This window comes from Neodiprion fabricii, chromosome 3 (genome assembly GCF_021155785.1).
Source record: "Neodiprion fabricii isolate iyNeoFabr1 chromosome 3, iyNeoFabr1.1, whole genome shotgun sequence".
Classification (NCBI taxonomy): Eukaryota; Metazoa; Arthropoda; class Insecta; order Hymenoptera; family Diprionidae; genus Neodiprion; species Neodiprion fabricii.
In genome coordinates, this window is record NC_060241.1 from 38,251,778 (window position 1) to 38,275,848 (window position 24,071).

The 24,071-nt window shown below is 39.8% G+C and overlaps 1 protein-coding gene across 1 annotated transcript in view; it reads left to right on the plus strand.

Moving 5' to 3' along the window:
* The first annotated feature begins 10,056 nt into the window (after nt 1-10,056).
* The window catches only part of LOC124177927 (ATP-binding cassette sub-family G member 4), a 33,723-nt gene continuing 19,708 nt past the window's right edge, over nt 10,057-24,071 (plus strand). The window contains exons 1-2 of the mRNA XM_046560895.1: nt 10,057-10,365; nt 18,932-19,103. Of these exons, the coding sequence (XP_046416851.1) occupies nt 18,952-19,103 (152 nt within the window). The 5' untranslated portion in view covers nt 10,057-10,365; nt 18,932-18,951. The remainder of the gene's footprint in view (nt 10,366-18,931; nt 19,104-24,071) is intronic.

Consider the following 24,071-nt stretch of genomic DNA (forward strand, 5'->3'; position numbering starts at 1 on the left):
CTCCTTGTTTTAAATTTAATCGGCAATCTAGCTCTAATGTCTCAAACCGATTACCGATCGGATACACCAGCACACAATTTATACAAGTGTTCCTCGTTATCGGCGAATATATCGCAAGAGAATGAGGTGTCGGCAATATGGTCGAGTTATTATCAGTCTCACCGATTCAATACATGTCGAATAATAAATTTCCAACGACGCGGCGCGCGGATCATCGTGTCGCAATTAATCACAGCTGATTTAAACGACGCCTGCACGATTTCACTAATCTATCTTTTCTCTGAAAAAATCATTCTTCTTTGAATGGCCTTTCACCCGCCATTACTTCGAAACACACTTCGACCATTCGTTTTTTTTAGCAATTTTTAGCAATCTCTCGAAGTTGCTACGGTGCGAATAAAAATTATCTTAAAATATGAGATAGTTCCTATCAGCCTTGCGACCTGACAAAAGTAGCACGAGGAAGCGTGTAGAATGTAGCTTGAGCAAGCAAGCCTGTGCACGGTTCAAGTACACGTACCATAACAGCGTAGAAATAATGAAATAACGTTAGGAAATACGTGAATCTGACCTCGCGATAAAACAGCTGATTCGTTTATTTCGCGTCCACGTACACCTTGACGTACAGGATTATTACTAGTCAGCATATGTTCAAGTTTGAATCGAACGACAAAAACAGCCTTGTTTCAGACACGTACCCGGCTCGCAATCGACAGCCGTACACTTTACGTACACCGTGCATATTTGGCTCGATCAAAATTACAGCCGTTGTTCCCATTCACCTGTGCCGTACGTAAACCGAGGCTGTGTCATTGGATGTATGTGTTCCTTCTTATCGTCGCTCGATGCGCATTCTCGATGGATAGCAAAAACGGCTTAACGTTAACGCTCTTTGTTATCCATTAACTATCATTGTGTGTATACATATATACAAATATATATATATGTATATGTATATGTATGTACACAGTAGCACTGCAATATATTTTACGACAAATTGCCAGCTCGTTTGAATATTCATTACTTGTAATCGCGGTGCGGAGATATCTTGACGTGTCAGTAAATCAAAGGAATAAAGATAAGAAGTGAAAACAGTTGTCAAGTCGTTTCATTAAACGTAATTCAGTTACCCTGTAGTTAAAGTTTTTACTGTTTCTTCAACTAGGTTCAAGGAAAATTGAAAATACACATTCAAGCTCGTTGCGGAGTATGAAAAATGAGCCTGTTTTTCGTCTTCCACTTTTTGACTCGCTTTATTTACCGTGACAACCGATACACGCGGCGTTCTTCGTCAACTTGGCCACTTTTTTTTTATCCCCTCGGATCTGTTTGTTCAAATTTTTGTGAATCTTAACAGATTTTTTTTAATGATATCCCTTTCGGAAATGTTATTTTTTCTTTTTTCTTTAACCCGTATATCACGGAGGATTGTACTTGGGGAAAAAAATTTGAACACGAAAAATGATTAGTTTTCCATGAACTATTTAAACCAATATATGCTATATTTGTGACGACATCAAGAAGACTATTTTCAGTGAAAAGAAGGAGGCTTTTTTCAGTTTTTTTTTTTTTTACTTTCAACGCGACTCGTTTGATTTTGCTGTAAATTTTACAGGGTACTTGGCAGTGCATTGGGAACGTATTCCATTCTTGCCGAGTAGAATATATAGTTTACCGAGAAAGGCGAATTAAGTTAGATCTGAGTTCTTCTTTTCCACAAACTATTCGATGCGATATACGTTACATTGTTCATAAAAATTCTTTTTTTTCCGCTGAAAATAGACGTTTTGATCTCTACAAAAATATAACGTATGTCGCACCAAATAGTTGTTGGAAAATGCATACATTTTTTATGTCAACATTTTTTTTTTTTGACGGACTTCAACCTCCCTGATAGACGGCTTGAAAAACAAATAACATTTCCAAAACATTTTTAATTAATAATTTTATAAAAATTCACGTAGAGTACCTTTAAGTATTACTACTGTATAACCAATTCTGAAACAGATCCGAGAGGATGAAAAAAAAGTGGCTGAGTTGGTGAAGAAAGCCTGACATACGTGCTTTCCGAAAGCTCAAGGTCAAGTATCGCACACCCGGTAAGTAATTAGCATACGACGCAAATAAGAACAACGAACTTATTTTGCGATACCGGATGCGGTTGTATTATCCGTCCAAGTCGGAGAATTTATTGGAAGAACAAAGCTGCGGAAGGTGATTTGAATCCCAAATGGGATCGAAACGCTGTCTCTGTTCTCACCCGAAGCATGAATTATGCGATTTGTAGCCAAAGATTATCCCACGACGTACATATAGAAGGGTATTACACGGCCTAAAGTTTGGCTGATGGCCACGAGGCGATCGCACGTGGCCAAGCTACGTTTACGAAAAGTACACGCGATCCACGCTTGCGATGCTAGATGATCATCCCGGTTACGCAACCGATTTGAAGGCAGACGTCTATTTCAGTCTACAAATTTCAAGAGCCAGTTCCCGCAATATCCGTAAAAATCGTCTGGCGAGTGTGGGAAATATTTTCTGCACAGTGCAGCCGACGCCTCGGACATAGTGATCGCGTAAGCGCATTTCCGAGACGAATCGGCAAGGTTTCGCAACGCGACGTTGTAGTTTAAATGTTACGCGATCGCTGCGAAACGCAAAACTCGGAGTAAAAATTTTGGAAACTTAAGTCTTGCCGCGTTCTTTTGGCAAGGATCGTTTCCTCGCTCAACTGTCGATAAGAGTTACAGTTCAAGAATGTTTCATCTTTTATTCAGAACCCCCGCGCTTAGGCGTTGCGTCCGGAATTTGATCAGACAAGAACTCGGGAGAACATTCGGTAACCCAAGTTCAAGCATCGTGAATTCCACTTGACAGTGAATCAATGTCTTGGCATGTTAATCGAATGATGAAAAATGCTCGGTCAGAATGTGAACCGTTGCGTGGTTCAACTGAATTTCGAGTCGAACACCCTAACGGGTTATACTTGGTCTTGATTTTTCAAATATCGATTTTCGTTATGTATAAATGCAGAGAAAATTTCGCATCGATCCGAGAAATATTCTCGAAGTTACGCGCAAATTTACAAATACGCCCCGGAGCGTTTGAAAGTGCTTTTGAAACTTTGAATGCATTTTTCTCAAAACTATGTTTTCAATATCGGTGAGCAAGATTTCTCTAAACGGCTGAACCAATTAGTCTCAAATTTTTACACAAGTTTTATGAATATATCTTTCATCCCTTGATCGAAGGTTTTTTCTCGCCGGTTCAATATTTTTTATTTTATAAACAAATGAAGGCAAAAATTTTGATTAGAAATCCAGTTTTTTTTTTTTTGTGATGCCGACGTCTTATTAGAAATTAACATTTTGCTTATTTCTTTGATTAAAGACCAGATAATACCTTATATTGACTAAATCTTTTTTGTTTTTTCATTTCGGATTATCCAGTCCAAAGATATCTCGCTCACCGCGAAACGTCTTTTTTTATTGGTTGCTTTCGGTGATCGGCTATACAGCTTAAAAAATCATCATCTTTACAAATAAAAAATATCAGAACGAAGCTCGATGTTACCCCAATACGTACATAAACTTTCATATTATTAAATTGAAACGCCTCTTCATGAAAAATCCTCGAAAAATCTCTTGTTTTAAAGTTCAAAAATTGCAAAAACCTTTTTGTCCAAGAGCATTGAAACGATGCTTGAAAAGCGAATAATCCACGACACGTGCCTTCACTTTCATAAGACACGTAACGCCGTTGGGGAAGCTTGGGGTGCACGACAAACGTGACGAGTAACATGGCGTTCCATCATCCATGGTGTCTGGTTTCCGGAAGACGCGTGGCGTTGACGAATGTGGCGAGCAAACCGGGCTAAGCTCAAAGGCTTGCATAAAGGCCGAGAGAAAAGGAACGGGAGGAGAGAAGGACCTGCGGAATTTTGCGCATCGCGTCTCATCGGAAAGCCAACAATTCGCGTTTAACGAGAATCTGAATTGACCGAAGCGATTGAAACGGTTTTGCGGAGGCGAGCTACTTCTCATCGGTCATTGTTTCGCTCTTCCGACTGTCTTGACCAGCTGACGACTCACTCAGCTTGCCTTTTCTGCTCCCGTTCGCCATTCGCAAATATGATATTACCTCAAATCGAAACGGAAATACAAGTGAACCGGTGGAGTGTGAAATTCACGGAACGAAAAATATCGTACATTTTACATCTCCTGTGGTGAATACGTGGACATCGTTTTTTTCAAGTTAAATCTGTAGCAACTATGGCAAGATTTGCAAATCCGGTAATAAGAGTTACAAAACCCGTAGCAGTTGTTGCAATATATATAAATATATATATATATGCTTGAGTAGATCTACCACAATTGGTGTAGATTTGACTCCAAAAAAGTGCTGTCCATATATTCACAACAACTGAAAGTAAGCGGGAGCTCGAAATTTTGGGTACTCGAACTCTTTGAGTATTCCAAAATTTTCAAGTAATACCAAATCTTCGAGTAGTCCAATATTTTCGGGTACACGAAACGAAGGTAATCCATTTCACCCGACCTGTCCCTGAACAAAGAATTTCAGTAACTGCACAACTTTACTGGTCGATGATAAAATTATTTCACGACAATGCGCTAACACAGCAGATATGAAAGAATTCAAGAGTATGTTTTTCCGTGAGTCTTTAGTCTGATTTTTTTGAGAATAAAACCTCCAGAACTCACAATTCCGCTCGTCTAAAAAATGATCCTTGAGATTGTCCGGGATTTCGGAAATGACACAAGTTAGAAATTTTCGAAAATCACTGTTCACTTTATAAGTCCCGGTATTTTTGGAGACGCTAAAACAACCGTGAGCAAAATTTTCGGAAACTCGGCAATTTTCTTTTTTCTACTCAACATTTTTTTCCGTTAATCATCAGGCGAGAAAGGGGAGGAAAGTGTAAGTGTCTGTGTGGGTTTTGTTTTTTAGTACGATACAGCGAGTGAACCGCTGTGTAAATATTTGAAGTAGGATGAAACGTCTCGAGGAATGATTCGAGGAATGTTTCGCCCGACTGCAGCTTCGATAATGTGTCTAATCATTTAGCATTACGTTGTCGTTTACTCAGAAAGCCATTTTCGTTATCGGTCTCGTTCTTGTGTGTTTAGGAAAGAAAAGATACAATGGAAAGTACCGAAACATGCGTCTAATCGAATCAGTGAAATAGTCACAGATATTAGATGGAAGAAAAATAATTTTCATCCATGAATCTGAAGTGAAAAACGCATGGTTGTTGATTAACGATTTCATTTACAAATTACGTTCCGGTGTCATTGTTGTCATCGTTATTATTATTAATATTGTTATTATTCGAGAATCTTACCATTGATGAAATTTCAATTAATTCTGGCTTTTTCGAAAATGAATTCTCCAGAAAAATCATGATCCTTTAACAATCATCTATAGATAATCTAATTTGACGAGCAAAATGAGCGGCAATCGATCAAGATTGAACAAACAGGATCGGGAGAAAAAAAAAATAGCAAACAAACAAGTAAACTTATGTTCTTCGCAATTTCTGATATAATGAAATTCTCTTAATAACAATTTAATCGATCGGCGTCGATTTTCATAGCCTGTCTTTGGACGTTTTCAGTTATTGTTTATTTCGACATCTTTTTTTATCAGTCAAAGTCAGGCATGACAGGCGAAAAGTGTAACGTAAGAGTCACTCCGACGACCTAATTACGAAATAGGTACTGTATCTGGAAAGGCGATAGCAGGCAGTTGGTAATTGGCAAACGCTGCTTTAGGTATCACCCAATTAATCCGATTACACATCACAGGTAATCACGTGTGTTCAGAAACACCTTCCTACCCCATAACTAGTCTATGACGATTACATACCGCACCGTTGAACATAATTTCTGATTAAATGTTGAATCAAGGTATCAAACTTGAGACGATTTTAATTTGATTTTACGTCACGTCGCTTCTCCGATAAATTTCGTAATAATCCGTTGCTTCGAATTACACCGTAGAAACGAAACAGCAGCTCACAAATCGGCGAATAATCATGCTAACGTTATTGATGAATTTTGTCGATATCACGAGATGTTGAAAAATAAAAATTTGTCGTTAACCATACGAGGTAATATTTCTAACCGAAGATTAAAGCCGTTGAATTTCCCCGAGAGAAGATAAGCTTCTTAAATTATCGCGCAGTTTCAGCCTCGCTTCGCCTGATGTAATATCCTATAAAAGTTCCAGTCCGAAACGCGATCGATTTTCATAATAAAGTTCAACTAACCACGCGTATACAAACCTAGTTTGTAGGAATAAGAAAAAGCTTCGAGCTGAGCAATACGGCTTCCGGAATAAAGTTATACAAGATCTGGAGAAGCGGCGAGCTTTGCAAGCACTTGCTAACTCCTTTCAACGACACGCCGAGGGACGCAACCGATTCAGAAAAAGGTAATTCGTCTCGTTTCAATCGATACGCTGTGAATAATTTATACGTTTCAATTTCGACGAACGGTAATTAATCTTAACAATGACGTTTAATTAATTCCACGGCCTGCGCACTAAGCGCTGAAACGGGATACTCGGAGCTTTTGTACCTACTCCAAGGACGCGAGCATCCTGCAGGACTCCGACTTACGTTATTCTCATCTGGACCGTTAATTACACTTGCAGAAAGCATCCAGCAGCAGCAGCAGGAGCTTAGTCATCGATTTCTCATTCGCAGCTGCACAAGGACCTGGGACCATTATATTTCGCCTCGTTTTATAGCCCCCTGAAACAGTCATAAAACCTGCAACAAAGTTGCCCGATATCAGCCGTCTGTCGTCTTTACTGCTTTATCTTATACACTGAAAGCTTACACTGCATGCAGGTGCTGCGGGAGAAAACCGGAATTGCGCAGCTTTCCAATTTCTCAGCGTAACGGCTCTGAACTGTCTAAAATCATACCTACCGTCAGGAGTTTTCTTTTTTTTTTTTTTCTCAAGGAAACGAAAACACCTTGAACAATTTCAGTTTAAGGGCTTTATTGTTTATGGTTTTAAGAATATTTTCAAATTTTTTTCACTGAAATTAATAACAAAATGGCGGCATGGCGCGTACGAATAGAGAACGACCACGTCTTTAATCCGGTGACGGAGATTCCTCGGTCAATTTTTATCCGATCGACGTGAATTTTTGACACAATCGTACAAATTTGTTTATCGATTCAAGCTTGTAGCTAGATTTTGGAATTTCAATCCCAACATTTTTTCATACAGATTTTTAAACAAATTTTTGGTCGAGAATGTAATTTTTTGTTCATAATCGTATGTACTTGAACAAAAAATTATTTTCTAACGTTTGGGCTACGAACTCGAGGCCGAAACGGTGTTTTTAACTCAAAAATTTCTTCCCCCCCTTCATTCTTACTCGAGAGATCAAAGCTCACTGAAATTTTGCCCTTATAGAGCGTCCGATTGGTCGGTGCAAGAAGTTACGCCCGCCTGTCGTGAACGGCGACAAAAATTCTCGGTGATGTCTGAAGCGAAAAGAAAATCGAGAATTTCCATAAGATTACGCTTCTTCAATCAACGTGTCATCCTCACTTTTCCTCACTGTTATTTGCCGTATTTTTATACCTACATCAAACGATCGCAGCGCAGAAGACGAGGGAAATTTTATCAAAATCCGATCTCTCTGTATTTGTCTGTTTTTTATTTCTTGTAAATTGGATATCGTCGATCTGATGATCGATAAACTTGTGTGCGAAAAGTGTCACGATTTGAGGTGGCCAGATCGAACAATCGGTTTTTTCTTTACCGTCTCCGAGTAAAAATCAATGCAGAAATCGTATGTTTTGTGAATGATGAGCCTGAACTTCTTTTTCGTTTTTTATTATCTCTGATATAACTTTCCATTTATATTGTGGAAATTCGTGATAATACGCCTCAAATACGACAGTTGGAATGTCATCCTTTGATGTGACGATTTTTTGTGACGTGCCTTAAGATTCTGGTCAGAAACACGCAAGATATTTAATGATGAAAAATGATAAAACTAGTGTATAATCTACTTGCAGCAGAAAAACAGGTTAAATGTTTTCATTCAAAGAACGGATGTTGAATAAACTGCAACCATAAACGAACAAACGGTATGAAAGATCAAAAAATTGATACCGAGTCACGATATCGAATTTTCGAAATCTGTTTCGTATAAAATTTCGAAACTTAGAAATTTGGAACGATAGAAAACCAAAAGGAATAAAATCGTCGAAACAAATGACGATGTAGAAAAAATTCTGACGGTTATACATTTTGGTTTTTCACACTCTACGCCAATTTCTCCACTTATACTTCCTACTTTGAAAAATTCTCCACTAACCCTTTAACTGCGATTATACCAAATTTGCTACAACGACGAAACGGCTATTTCTAAAAATATCATCTTCGACGTCAATTTAAAAATCCTGAAACAATTATGAAAAATATCAAGTCAAGAAACTTTTTATTTAGGTATGAAAATTGAAAACCTCTATTTTCAAGAAGTCTAATTCCTCAAACATTTTTATTGAGAAAAATGTCTTTTTTCGTCAACGGGAAAGAGGCTTGGCCGTCAAAGGGTTAAAATAATTTTTAAAAATTCGATACTGCAACCGGTCTATTGCCCGATCGTTCTAAATTCGGCAGCTGCGTGGGAAGGAACAAGAAGGCTATCGAATATGAAAAATAAGGAAACAAAAGGCGAACCACGATCGAGTTCGAGCGCTCTGCTGATACACCGGCGATGCTGACACGCAAATGTGTTACGCCAGGGCCGATACTGCGCCTGAGTACAAAGATCGCCGTGTCCTCCGAGTGCGTCCGTACTAAAATCACTCGAGGTTAGTGCGCGTGCACCGAAAAGCGGCCGACAGCCCGGTGCGAGACTATCGACCCGTAGTCATGCGGTATTCCTTCACCCTTCACCCTCCGTTCCTCCTCTCACTCTCTCTCTCTCTCTCTCTCTCGCCTCGCGCCGCCGCTGCGCGAAAATGCCTCACATCCCCACCGACGGATCCTTCTGCTGGATCCGTTGTACATGCGCGAGTCTCCCAGCAGTCCCGTATCCAGGCATCGCGGGGCCCCGATCTTAACCCCGTGACGATCCGAACGATCCGTCGGTTTTTTTCTTCGATTCTTCGTTGCCGGATTATTTTTTAGTGGAACTGTGAAAAAAAAAAAAAAATTGAGGAACTTTGGTCCTTCGCTTGAGAAATATTAATTTTCATCAACCAACTACGGATACCAAAATTATAAAGCCTGCATTCCAACGATTTTTCTCAACGAATAGAGATGAAGAATCGGTACAAACTTGCATTCTTATTTATTAATTTATTTATATATTTATTGTAATGTATATTCTCTACTCACTTCCATTCTCGTTGATAATTATTGCAGGATAAGAAAATTATCCTGTTATTATCGTATACAATTCGATTGAATCTGTACCAATTAATTGACAACAAAAGAAGCTAGATTCGTTCTCAACTTATCCCGTTAGTAAAATGAAATTCGCAAATAATTTATAAAAATTTCGATAAACAAATTTTAATTGTAGAAGAAATTTTGCCGATCCCGTTAAAATTTAACCGAAAACAACAATGATCCTTATTTACAATACTTTCGGTGCATTATATTTGACAATTTCGGTGCAATCGTCACTTCTCAGAATTCGATAACATCGCAAGAATATTCCAATCCCCCGAATTATGCTCGTGCAGTATCTACGGTGAAAATTCCTCCTCCCCCGATTTTCGTCAGACAAAGGAGACCAACTCCTCTTCGAAATATCACCTCCCAGTAGATACGCTCCTTTTCTCGATGTAAAGCGGGGGGGAAGAGACGGAGCAGCAGCAGCAAGCAGCGGCAGAAGCAAAGCTCGGTCCGTCAGGCAGCGCAGCGCACAGCTGATTTTGACGTCGTGTCTCATCGTGAAGGCTTATTGCGCTTATCGGAAAGGCAGTAAATAACGCTGATAATTTCCGCGTCGGCAATGTGCTCCGCAGTTCCGTTGAAGCGTCTTTAGCCCGGATCGAGTGCGCTGATTGAATTGGGATTAACGAAAAGGAAACGGCGAATCGTAGAAAAAAAAAATACAAAAAGTACATAAAATTAAAAAAAAAAAACAAAAAACCGACGCGTTTCGCGAAAGGGCAAATGACCCATCGGAGGTGTCGAAAAGTGCCCGTTTCCAGCTGGTCGTCGCGTATCGTCGCGCCGATACTAAACCGCGTGCAGTTTCGCCCTACAGTGCAAAGGAAAAGTTTGAGAAAATATTTATCGACATGTGTTTTAACGAGGAATGAATTCGGATACCCGTAGAGAATCACAACGTCGCTGCTTGGTGAGTTCGTTCAGAATTTCGGATCGTTTTTTGATCTTACAATAAGACATGCAGCGGCGGTGCAGTTTTCAGTGGTCAAGTTCTGCGCGATTCAGACGACGCCTATCTCTCTCTCTCTCTATCTATCCATCCATCTATCTATCTATCTATCTTTATCTTTCTCCGGGCACGAGGATCAAAAATCTGTCAAATTTTCTCTTCCAACGTGAATTACAGCCGAGCAGCGAATTGTTTTATTTATTATTTTTAATCACACGCCTCGTTCTCCTCTCGAGTTTTTCCCCCCGAACGAATAACGTATGCTTGTGATATTTTCGAACAAAGGCTAGCGAGGCTGTTTGCTTTTCACCTATGCTGCCGTTTCTGGCGTGTACTCTTACCTTTCATATTTTACGACCAGTCGCTCTTACATTTTTACAAGCGGATCTTGTCGCATTCGTCATGTTGGGATTTCAGCGGTTTTCGCTTTTCGCAGATCGTGAGGCTCCCGATGTCGCGAACAATACAATCGGCGGTTCTTGTACGCGGCGTAATGGCTGTTCACCTCGTTGTTTATTTAATACAACCGTGCTCAGGCGCACTGTAAAATCGTCGATGGACGTAGTAATGCTCGCTTTTACCGCTGCGCGAATCGAGAGATATTATACATACGTAGTATACGTACGTACGTACTGCGGTCGAGAAGCGTGCCGAAAGATCGCACGCTTGTTTTTAAGTATTTTTCAAACGCGCAATTTCGTTATCTCTCGCTAGTTCGAGTCGGTCGAATTGTTGGAATTATTATTTCCTGCGCGAAGACACGCGTTTCTTTGTTTGTAATCGTATTCAGGCAGCTTGAAGGCAGATACTCACCTTCGCTTTGCACAGCTGCTCGTTAATTATTAACCTCGCAATCAACTCGAGTGCGGTGCCTAACAATTTTAAAAAAAATTTCAGCTCTGACGTTTCACGCGAATGGCGAAAATTCATTAATTCAACCTGGAATGGGTTCTCATATTAAGAAAAAAAAAAAAAAGAACAAAAAGTTAAGTATTTTATCTCTTAACGAAATCGGCTGCTTTCATCACAGATGAACTTTTCTTCGATATTTCTATTCGAAAACAACTTTCAACCCAGTAACTGAGCTTAAAAACGAAGATTCATTTTTTAAAACTCAATCCAGGTGGCCTCTTTCTTATCCGTCAGAGTTGATCACTAATGGTACTAGTGGTTTGATTAATTCTTTCTAACGATCAATCGTAGATGCAAAACATCCGTGCCTATTCTTTAACGATAAATCTTCAGCTCAACGGCGAAACGGTCCTTGGATGATAGCATTTTTTTCAAACCTTGACGATTCTACTTACCAATCAATCACACGTTTTTCCTATTTCTTTGTTCGTTTGTTATTCTTCGGTTTCATTCATTAATCTCCGTTCGAAAATTTTCCTCGTTAATCGCCTTCGGCTTATTCCTGGACATCCGGATTCACTTGCTACAGATTTTCTCTTTTTTTTCCAACGGAACATCTACAGAGAAACTAAATTTACTTCTGGACGAAGTGGCGAGGTGGATGTATAACGGAGCCTTCCGCTCCTTCCGGCTAAGACGATTCTATTCCTGGATCCAGCGCGACGTCATCTTTCCTCTTTCTGAACCCGAATCGTCCCGTCTCATTGTCAATGAAATTTGAACCTTCCTGTAGCCTCGCCGTATCGTCGATGGTGCTTGGGTTCAGACAAGGTCCATCGGCTTTTCCTCCCAACCTCTCGAACGTAGCGCAACGTCAGAGCTGCAAATTCCGAGACAATTATTCCCAGCCTAGTATAAAATTTCGCAAAATCATGTCCATCGAGTTGCTTGGATTCGCGAGGTGTTGTTGCACGGTCGGATCGTCCAGATCGCAAAAAACTACCGCAACGAAGACTTGCGGTATGTGAATTAAATCTGCGTACTTAGCCTTGAATCGTCTCCGCATCACTTCGACACGCTGTCTTTTCGTGACGACTTATTTTCAACGTCACCGGAGAGAAGACAATTTTTAATCAACCAGCACTGCAATCGGATGCTTCTCCGAATTTTTCCTTCGCGACTATCGTCGCATGTTGCGATTGATCTTGCGGAATTCCAGAAGCTGCGTATATGTGTGTATGTGTGTGCGTGAATTTAAAATAATTAGCGAACGCGTCGGTCACGGGTTACGTGGTTGTGCAGTTAACGTGGGGACCCCGAAAGATCGGGTGATCAGTCCCATTGCCCGTTGCTTAACACAGTCGCACGTCAATAATTTAAACGAGATGTATTTATGACGTAGGAGAACCGGGGTCATACACTCCTCGATAAGACTTGAGTAATTGTTACACGCTCGAGCATCTTGCCACAAAACACTGGCGTGACGCGTAGTCATTTATAACGCTCAAACGTGACCGCGTGTTCATCGGCGGCTGTCGAATAACGTAAATCAGTCTGAATCGGATCGCGAAAGAATTTTTATACGCGTTTCGTTGGCATCGATTTTCAAAACTGGAAAACAGCTTTTCGGCAACGCTCTTGTAGTAAGAAGTAATTTTTGTAATTCCTGAGCGTAATGTGCAAGAAGTCAACTGTTCGGTTACGGTTATTGTTGCACTTTTTACTCCAAACGGATCGATAACATCGGTCAACGCGAATTTTCAGTCTGAGTTCTGGATGTCAATTTTTGATTTCCTCCACGTTACTATTAAAAGAAAAAACAAGTTATCGAATAAAGTTTGCTTTTGTAGAAACTTGAACAATATTTTGGGTATTGAGAAATATCACCTATTTTCGCAAACATTCGTTGCAAATAATAATTAATCAAACTTCAGTCTCGCGTTTAAGTCACTTTTATTAAAAATTGATAATTAATAACAAAGTACGAATGTAAAAGTATTGCTAAACAAAGTTCGAAGATGAATATTTTTCGTAATTCTTCCTTGTTCGTACGGATTTTCTCGTATCAAATTCCCATCGTGCTCTCATTATACGGCCCCTGATAACGTCGTTCAAAGTTCATCGCATCTTGGTGAAAAAGTTTTCTTTGTTCTTCGGAATAGGCACCCGTATCAGTTATCAACAAAAAACTTCGAGACTTATTTATCAACGTAAAAAGGACAAAAGTAAGTTTTATAAGTAATAAATGACGATTTTGGTTATTATTCGATGTATAGAATCAAAATTTATTCGTTCGAATGTAAACTCTAAAAAAAAAAAAAACAATTTCGATGATCTGTGCAATCGTTATCCCTAAAAATCTCCCAAAAAGCGCTAGCAATTCTCGTACGAAGACGTGATTTAAGTGATAGGAATATTAGACCATATCAATCTTCGAGTACAACGCAACGGGAATACTTGAAAAATGTTTTTTCTCTGAGGATAATTTATGGATCTTGCTTGTCACCCTTCTCCATGCTTATAAATTCTTGAGCCAATAATTCAAAGCTTTGTTATACAGACGTCTCATGTCTCGTTGGACTTCAACGTCACTCGCTTGCCAACGTATCCAACAAGTTTCGCATTACGCTGATAAGGAAGGAGAATTTTCAGCCGCTTGAAAGCTTCGTATTCAAGTTGCGCTTTCGTCCACGATATTGGCAGCTTTCCAACGCGTCACGCCAATCAGTCTGAGTCTTAACGATAAGAATTCGGTTGCCTTTTCTCTCAATTTGCTCCCCGTCAAACATGCCGCACAGTGGATTTTTACTCCCAGCGAAACTATTGGAAAATTTATCAATTCATTTTCTCTTCGTTCAAAGTGCAGTGGGTGAATAATCTCAAAATTAGGACAAAAAATAAGTACACACAGTGGGAAAAATTTCATTTGTTACACTAACTAGATAAATTGGGTAAGACAGGTATCGTTAAAAAAAATTGTTTGTAACTTTATAGAATAGCCAATGAAATTCAGTGATTCGTATTAATACAGCCTTACTAAATAATTCGCAACTTGGAAATTAGACTCTGTAAAAATAGTTGAAAAATTGTAAAACAACAATTTTCATTCCAACTTCTCGCCGCGTTATTTTAACCTCAGCCTCACGACTCGTCCGCAGACTAAACTCATCGCGAACCTGTTAAACGTATACCTGTTATTGTAAAAAGATAGGTCAAACAAACCTCGGTGTGTTTTTCATCTTTCGAGTCCGCCTCGTAAGCTGCAGTAACGTTAAAACGAGATCTGGAGCGAGTTATTCATCGTCGCCGATGAATCATTCGACAGTGAAGAAACATCGCTCCTTTCTCTCATCTCATCATTCCCAGCATATTACGGAAGATTCTTAGCTCAGCATTCCTCCTCGACCTCGAGTCACTCTCCGAACGAACCTTGGCGCGATGCTGATCTTGAAACACCGCAGAGTAAGAAACCTGCATTACGGGCTGATCAGCAGGTCAGAAGGTGTCGAATTATTCTCGAGTATAAACATCCGATTGAAAAAATTCAAAGCTGATTCCCACGACGTGCGGAACATAATTGCGCGTGTAATTATAATTAACTTATCTATAAAACAGAAATACAAATTGCATGTAACTAATATAAAAAAAAAAAAAAAAAACTAAAATATTCTCGATATAAAGAGAAATGTTTCAGTCGTAAAAATTTAACGAGCAATTTTAAATCTTATACCAAAATCGTATTCAATTTTAAAATCATAAGATATAAATAATTACACCTTAATTGTTTTACAAAATTAAATTAATTGTATAACTTGACCGATGATTCGGTTCCAATTAAATGTCTATCTCTGCAAAGTTCGAACCCCATTTTGTAACAAATGATATTTATTTATTTATTTATTTTTTTCTGAGAGAGAGAGAGAGAGAGAGAGAGAGAGAGAGAGAGAGAGAGAGAGAGAGAGAGAGAGAGAGAGACAATTCTGGAATCTTATCAAATAGTTCTACAGTTCCTGATAGTTTTTGAAATCAGTTCCGATCAATAACGGTTTTGACGCGTGTATTATCATTTTCGCCAATGATAACGTCCCAATTTTTCCCAGCTAATTCGATGCATCGAGTCTAAACGGGGACGAATCGTTAATCCCGCCAACGGCACCAAGCCGACATTCAAAGCAGGATCGAAGTCCAGCTATCAGAAATTCAGGGAAACACGATTCGCAGCCTGTGACTCATCGATCGCCTCTGGCCGTTGGGTGAACGTCCGGTAAAAAGAAGACGAGGGAACAAAATAAAAAAAAAAAAGAAAACAATAAATAAATACGTTCAAATTTCGCGCCACGGCAGCGAATGAATCACGCCGTTGAAACGATAAATGTTTACTCGCAGAGCGGTCAGAAAGAATTAAGTGCAGGCGTACTCGGATAGGTTGATGTTACTGATTAAATACACCAGTGCATGCACGTATATATTTATAATAAACGTGTTTTTATGCACCAGCTCGACTCACGGACAAAGACTTTAGAACTTCCATCCTGACGTTGTCAGTCTGTAGACAACATCTAATCACGTGTTTACAATATTGCCAGATGCTGTCACGTGTTCAGCCTGATCATCAGTCGCAACTTCCGGCTGTTACGTGCTGGCTATTTTTCAGGTTATTAACGGATGTTCGTGTCTCATTCTCGCATCATCTTACATGTACTTCGATTATTTAATACCCGATCACGCCTCTTGTTGTGATAACTTTTATATTTGTCTTCCAAGCCTGATTTTGTTATCATCTCGTCGTTCGTGTAAACGAAATGCAAATGCCGTGATCAAGACGTTCAATGACGATAAATCCACTTCGATTTAACTGTACTTTGAAATTTAACAAATTAACAGAGACAAATATTCGTATCAGCCAATTATCGCACAATCAAGGTTTGAAAATTCAAACTCGGCCTATTGACATGAATTTGATTTTAGAAAGATGTACTCTCGATGTAAAAACAAAAAAAAAATAAAAACAGGTAGAAGAATCCTCGTTCAAACGGAACAAGTTGAATTATCAATAATTACGAAAAGCCCAAATTCTGTTACTGGTTCGATATTTTAATAATAATAATAATAGTTACTTTTAACCACGCAAATAAATACATATTCAATAAATCACGAGATTGTCTAATGATTTTTCTTCTGCAACAACTCGGTTTCATCGCGAAAACATCGCTTGCAAAGTCATCGTGGGTTGTTGAGTAATTGATAAATTTATCATTTCTTGAAAAACATGTTTGCGTTGTTCGAAATTCATTGCAAGCTATCTGCGTCGAATACCTATTCACAATTGAAACGATTTTACAATTAAAGATGCGTAACACTAATATGACATTTTCAAAACGATGAAAAACTGCGGATCCTTATCTATTTCAATATGCAGCCATCAATGGATTAATGTATCGATCAGGATTTCTATCGTAACGCAATTAAATTTCGAACCTTGATTTCGCGCGTCTTGTCATCTATCTAATTCTTTTCCCTGGACTGTACTCGGTACGCTATTCATTACACTCAATCAAGATTCGAAATACGATACTTTTTCAAAGTATGCGGCATCCCTCTTGTCAAACGAGAGACTTAACCCCGACTGAAGAGCTGATCATGCCTCATCCATCTCTGCTCTTTTCTTGCAAGAATAATTCCCCGAAATTCCGACGTGATTAAACTCTGCGAGGACCTCAGTTATACGCTTAATTGCATCTTATTGCCCCTTCTCAATCAACGGTCTTGTTATTCTCGTTGTTAACTCGTTCAACTCCAGCGTTGATCGTCACATGGTGTGCTCAAACTTAAAAAGACGTCGCGGATTTCACGAAAAGTATAAATATATATATATATACAATATAAATAAGTATAAATTTTTTATATTTTTTTTATACTCAAGCGTAAATAAGCCACACTTTACGTAGACGGAAATCACACGACAAACACATTGCGTTGGCGCAACTTGATTCTTTAACATGCATGTCTTTGCCACCTGCATGTGTGTGTGCATCTAAAAGCGCAGATTACACGAATATTAAACCCTGCGTAGGTCAAGATATTTAAGGGCCAAAACTCGGTGTAATCCGCCGTTCTTGTTCTATTTCAATTTTCAATCAAGCAAAAAGTATCGAAGTTCTACAACGATCGCGAGTGAACTTTAAAGCCTGTGACTCGCAACGAGGTGCGATTGTATTTTCGTCTCAAGTGACAGATTCTTCGAAGCCATGGCGCAATTCTGTTACGTTTATATTTAGTCGACAGGTGCCACTTGGGGATAAATTTAACCAGAAACGTGCTCGTCATTAATTATGAGAAATAATTAGCCAATCACTTCGAGTCTGGCGCCCTCGTTGTATCCTTACCGAATCTCGTACCTCGTCAAGATCTTCTGACATTCGGTGTACACAGACTTCTATTAAAACCCTCTTGAAATCGTCGAAAATTTGCGTACAATATTTCACAGTATGTATTAAACATCTTTTAAAATCCGTGACGTATTCTCTCGAATGTCGAGAGATTGTTAATAACTGTGGAAATCTTTTGTCTTCGTCTCGAAGTTTGACAATAAGATACCCGCGACGCAAAATTTGTCACCGGTTAAACTCTCGTACAGATATCAACAGATCGCAAACAATCGTTTTATACCCAAACAATCATTGTTACCTACACATTTATACACCCGCGCCACGTTACGTTGCAGCGCTTGATGTTTGCGGATAAAATCCCAGGTGGCTCGAAGTTTTTTTTAAACGTATGATACTTCGAAAACACAATTTATCCCCGCTTACCGAATCGGCGATAAAAGCTTGACAGGTTTCTCCAAAATTATAACAATGTAAACATACGCATACGGCAAACGTGGGATACCGCAACAGAGTGAAAATTGACTGCCTCAAGTTGTTCGACACTTTGTAATTTTTGCCATGGAATTTTCGAAGCGAATTTCTCCGGCTTTCGCAATCCTCAAATTGATCACAGCTCATGTCTCACTGTACTGCATCCGGTGATTATTGTTACGTACGATTTTTGTAGCAATAAATACCACTGGGAAAATTGTACCGCAGACTTGATACGGAATGAAAGTTATTTAAGGAAGGTTAGGTGAAGAAGGAACTGATTTTTGCTAATTTTATTGCGAGATAGTCGTACTTTGAATGTTCATCGAATCATCATGTTCGAAAGCTGTACGGAAAACTCTTAAAGAAAAGGTTCGATATGTAGAATCTCTTGAAAATTGTGCAAAATTTTAGTAAATTTTACAATTGATCGTTTTATTCGGAAGATTATTTTCTAAAAATCCATCGTTAATCGATTTCCTTAATTATTTATTTTTACAGTACTCGATAACTCGAAAAAAGAAAACAACAGAAAATAGTCTTTTGAATAAAATCATGTCTCATGGAAAGGAATCCAACGAATGTACTAGGTTTTTAAAGATTTTGAAACGGTTTGAAACAAAGTATCGACATCTAAGCTTTTCTGGCTAATTCAAGTAATCTCTGTTTTTAATTCTTCAACAATATCATCGTATGTCGCAAATTTAATAAAAAGTATCGATTCCGGCCACCCTGCGACTTTTTCAACAGCCAATCGCACTGTGCTGGTAAATGAATTCAAAAAGCCGATTAAACACGCCTATTTTTCGCCTTAGCGTTCGAGTAGCGGTTGAAGATGGCCGATCTGAAGAACCTGACGCTAGGTGGAGGGACCAAGTACAATGGAGACGAACAAGTCCAGTTCATCGCGAGCGGAAGTCATCAGGTGACGATCAGATCACCGCCGCCAACGCTGGGCTACGAGAATCTCAACAACGCGATCCTCGGGTGAGTTTCGTCGAATCGTTCGTCTAAAGAAGTTTCGCATTTCATTCGGAGCGATTAGAAACCCGAGAACGCGACCTACGAAAGAAGTCTGGTCCGGTGAAATTATGGCAAAACTGAAACCAGTCCGAAAAAAGTCGTCAGACTTTTGATTCGCGCTTTTGCCAGGCGGCGGCGCAAGCTGCACCAAATTTTGGACCTCGAGAAATTTGTTTTCAGGTTTTCCGGACTTGTACACGTGATCATCTTAGACAGGAAAAATCTCTACGGTAACAAAAGATCTTTGTTCGACCTCAAAACTGCGAAAAATTTCCGATTCCCGTTACTCGAGGTCCTGTGAAGAACCGAAATTTGGGACTCGCTTGATTCTCGGTAGCCTCAGTTACGATATATCGTGGGTTCGGACCTCAAACTTATTCTCGAGCTTTTCTTCGACCGGGTTTCGTAGAAGATACGAGGTTCTATTGAGAGCGGCAAGATTCAATTTCAATGTAAAATTTCCGAAAATTTCGAGGCTTTATTGGGTCAAACTAAGCTCATGGGTGTAAATGAGACCTAAATTATGAGTCGGTATATTTGAATTACAAAGGAATGGAGGGTTGAGAGATTCAAATACGATTTCTAGAAATTCAATTCGGGGCTTCAAGTTTAGCTTGGTAAGAGCCGATTTCTTTCTTGGTATCCAAGATCAATGATAAACGACATCCGTACATGTTGACGTTTCATCCCTTTGGTGGGGATCAAAACTTGGAAGGGTCAATATTTCGAAATTTCAAACATGCGAAAATAACATAACGAAAGATGAATTGTTCGAAATCTTTCGTTTATTTTATTCTCCCATGTTTGAAATTTCGATATATCGGCCCTTCGAGAAAATCCATTTGACAAGAACCAAAAACAAAAAAACGAGGAACTACTTTGGTTGTCTGGCACAAAAACGACCAAAAACCAATAAGTTTTGAAAATAAAACAAACCATTAAAAACCAACAGTCAGCTCACTAATTTGACACTGAAGGACCACTTTAGCTTAATCGCTGACCATGTTCATGCGTTTCAAGTGTAAACAAAACCAGCATCTCTTATATTTTACATCCTGTATCTATGTAAGTCTGTTTTTAGCTTGGTGTCTTCTCGTTTTAACGCGAAGCTGACGTAACACTTTAGCCACGTGTTTCGCAGGCACGAAGCTTGTGCTTTTCATCCTCGGTTCGTTACCGTCTTATTGTTAAACCCGTGCAAACCAGCTGCGACCGACAGATTTGCAGTGCTCGCAAACTTCTTAACGGATTTTAACCGGTCATTCCACCGCCTTGTTTTTCTCTGAGAATAAGCGCGCCACGCGCTTGAGTGTAAAGTTGGTCATTCGACGCTGATTGGGCGATGAAAGGGTCAATTGGACAAACATGTTACGGTTGGATGCAGCTGGTCGCGATTATCGCAATTGAACTGCGAACTCACGGATCAATTAACACCCGTTATTGCCACGATATAACGACAAAAAAGAGATGCGAACAATTTTTTCCCTCTCATCCGTTTTTTCCGCACTAGCGTCTTCAACTCCTTCGAAGATTGGAACACAACACGAAGTGGTCCACATTCTCACCCGTGCGATCTTGCCTTCCAAACTTGGACTCTTCCAACGATGAATCGTAATTCTCTGCAGTCCGCAGTCGATGCATAAGTCGTTGAAAAGCCTTCGGTTACGAAAGTACGACGTTCGTAGATGGAAACTTGGAATTCTCGCGAGCATTTCCCAAACCTTTCCAGGCACCAGCCGGTTACAGTCTCTTCGCATATCTCGGCAACTTCAAGTCGAAAGAGAAACCCATTCCCACGTAATGACAGGCGGCGCACTCGTGACCGCTGGAATTTCGCTTCATTAAATACGAGGGTTGGGGAAATTCGAGTGCCATACGCCGTTGTTCAATTACGAGTTTTAGAACATTTCACGTTAAGAGCACGTTGAAATTTACTTTGTGCCAAACAGAATTCGCCGCCGATTCAATTGCGATTGGGATACAAGATAGCGACGAAATGACTACGATTCGCGTTCGATCGATCATCCAACGATTTCGATCTTATCCCCCCGACTTTTCAACGGGAGAAATCAATTCCGTACACACTCCGAAGAGTTCCCGCAGGAAATTCCGCAAATGCGAGGCTCCTTTATTGCGAATCGGTGAAAACGTAGAACTTTTCAAACCTTCGACAGGCATTGAACGACCTTTATTAAACGTCTGATACTCGTTTCGTCCTTCGTGATACTATTTCACCCTTTTCTAGAGCAATCGTGCCGAGCAAGGTTAAAGTGACTTGAAAAAAACTGGTCGTTCGTTCATCTGTTCATCATCTGTTTTCTTCCGTGAAATCACGCGTAGCGATGATATTGCTTCGGTTATCCTTCGCTGATTAATGCTCTCATTGGCAGCCAGAGTTTCAGAGTCATTAATTCTCAGTCCTCGTTGATTAATTTATCAAGCATGACCTTGACTAGCCACCAGAAGCAGGGTCATCCACAAATGACATAAGAATGATCTCCTCGCGTCTTCTTACACAGGCTTACAGATAACCATGGCGTAATATCGCGTGTGTAGCGTATTTATGCGGGGTTATCAATCGGCACTCGGTACGCCCTTCAGACCGCAAGCTCTGTACTAATTACACGGGTCAACAACAAAATACTTTTTTGATTTCGTGTATAAATACATCACATTTGATTACATAGATCGATTAATAACCGAAATCCTCATTTATTACTTGTAAAACTTACTTTTGTCCTTTTTACGTTGATAAATAAGTCTCGAAGTTTCTTGTCGATAACTAATACGGGTACCTGTTCGGAAGAACAAGGAAAATTTTTTCACCAAGATGCGATGAATTTTGAACGACGTTATCAGGGGCCGTATAATGAGAGCACGATGGGAATTTGATACGAGAAAATCCGTACGAACAAGGAAGAATTACGAAAAATATTCATCTTCGAACTTTGTTTATCAATACTTTTACATTCGTACTTTGTTATTAATTATCAATTTTTAATAAAAGTGACTTAAACGCGAGACTGAAGTTTGATTAATTATTATTTGCAACAAATGTTCGCGAAAATAGGTGATATTTCGTAAAATCCAAAATATCGTTCTAGTTTCTACGAAAGCAAACCTTGCCCGATAAAACTGTTTTTTCTCTTATTAGTTACGCGGAGGAAATCAAAATTCGACGTCTAGAACCCAGACGCAAAATCCCACAGCTCGCAAATCAAAGTCTGCCTTGCGGCGGTTGGTCAACATTATTAAAGCGGCGGGACGGCTTGGTTGAAAATTCAATTCAATTGGTCGGTGGAAATAACTCGGCCGATGGTAGGGTCGTCCCTTTGTCACACATGCCGACAAAGGAGAAAATTTTATCCACCAGTCGAGCGGCTCGGAGGTCGAAATACGCAACGGGAGAATATACCCGCATGGGATTCGTTGTAGAATGAAACATGTAACATCTATCTAGGGGAGAACCTGCAGTGATCCCTCGGGAAACCCGAACATCCCGGATGAAACGCAAAGCGACGCGAGTAACGCGGCTCGCTTATCCCTGATTTTATTTACAACTTTCGCGAGAATATTTCACCGCTCTAATGATTACGACAAGAAATTGGCCCGCGGTTTTTTCCACCCCCCAAATTTGCGCCGAGCTCAAAATGGCCCGAACCTCGACACGACGCTGGTCGATATTCCTCGACTCTGACAGCCTTAGACAAACGAGGAAGGCGGAACCGCGTTCCGTGACTCGGTTATGCGAAGTACTCGTCATATGAAATTCAGTACTCAGATTTTCAGCAGGAATTATGCGTGAGTATTTATAAATTGTAATTCTAACATCGTCCAACGATTGGTTAAGAGACGTCCTTTCAAAAGCTTTTTTGTTACCAATTTTGTTACCAAGACCAAAAAAAATTCATGTCGATCAAAACTCTGCTTCGGATATTCAGAAGAAATTTCATTTTCTTCGCATTATACCTGAAATCCGCTTCGACATCAACTTCAGTCTATCCCACAACTAATCAGACATGTTTTACACACACACACACACAGTAGTGTATAATTAACTTTCTTCTGCGGTTACATTCGCTAACAAAAACACTGTACCAAAAGGACGATGTCAGGACTAGAACTTGCTTCAGTATTCATGCATACATACTGGAACAATCTCTTGAAATTTGAAAACGAACCGCGCATGCGCGAGTTTTATCGGCTCTTCGCGCAGGCTGGCCAACTCGATTTTTCAGCTGTCAAACTGTTTCTGCCGGCGATGCGGTTGATACGAATTTTCAAGGTTAGAATCTCAAATAATTAAAGTAGCGACTCGGAAAGGTTTGGGAAGCGTTTGTTGTCGGTTCGGAAAGTTGACTCTTCAAAGAACGGTCGGAATTAAATGCTTATGCTCTTTGAGAATTCAAACGTACACATTGTGCGTACGTTGGCACGCCTGCGTCGCAGACAAGAATATCGCTGCGCGAAGATTTCGCCGACCAATGAGATTTAATTATTTGGCGCACGCGCGGTTGATTTTCAAGTTTCCAGAGATTCTTCCGGTACAGTGATGTACCCTTATAGCTACTCATAGAACAAGAAGAAGATTGCGGATTTAACATTCGTGCGGTTTCGCCTCGGCAAAGTAACAAAGGATTTCTATCGCTCCGTAGATCAGATCCTATGCTCGTAATGGTAGTCGCGACGTGTATATATATATCTATATATCTATGCGTACAGAAAATTCATTGATTTACAATTCGAATGTACATCCAGGAGTACGTCACTGATTCGTAACGGTTGTCGGCGAGCTCATGAATCACTAGCTCAAATTTATACTGTCCGTCTCAACAATGTTGATCTCTGCTCCTTCTAGTGTCCGTACCAAGATCAAATTATGGTAACTTCTTCGCCGATCAAAGTTCATTTCACGATCTCAAGGTTTCTTTC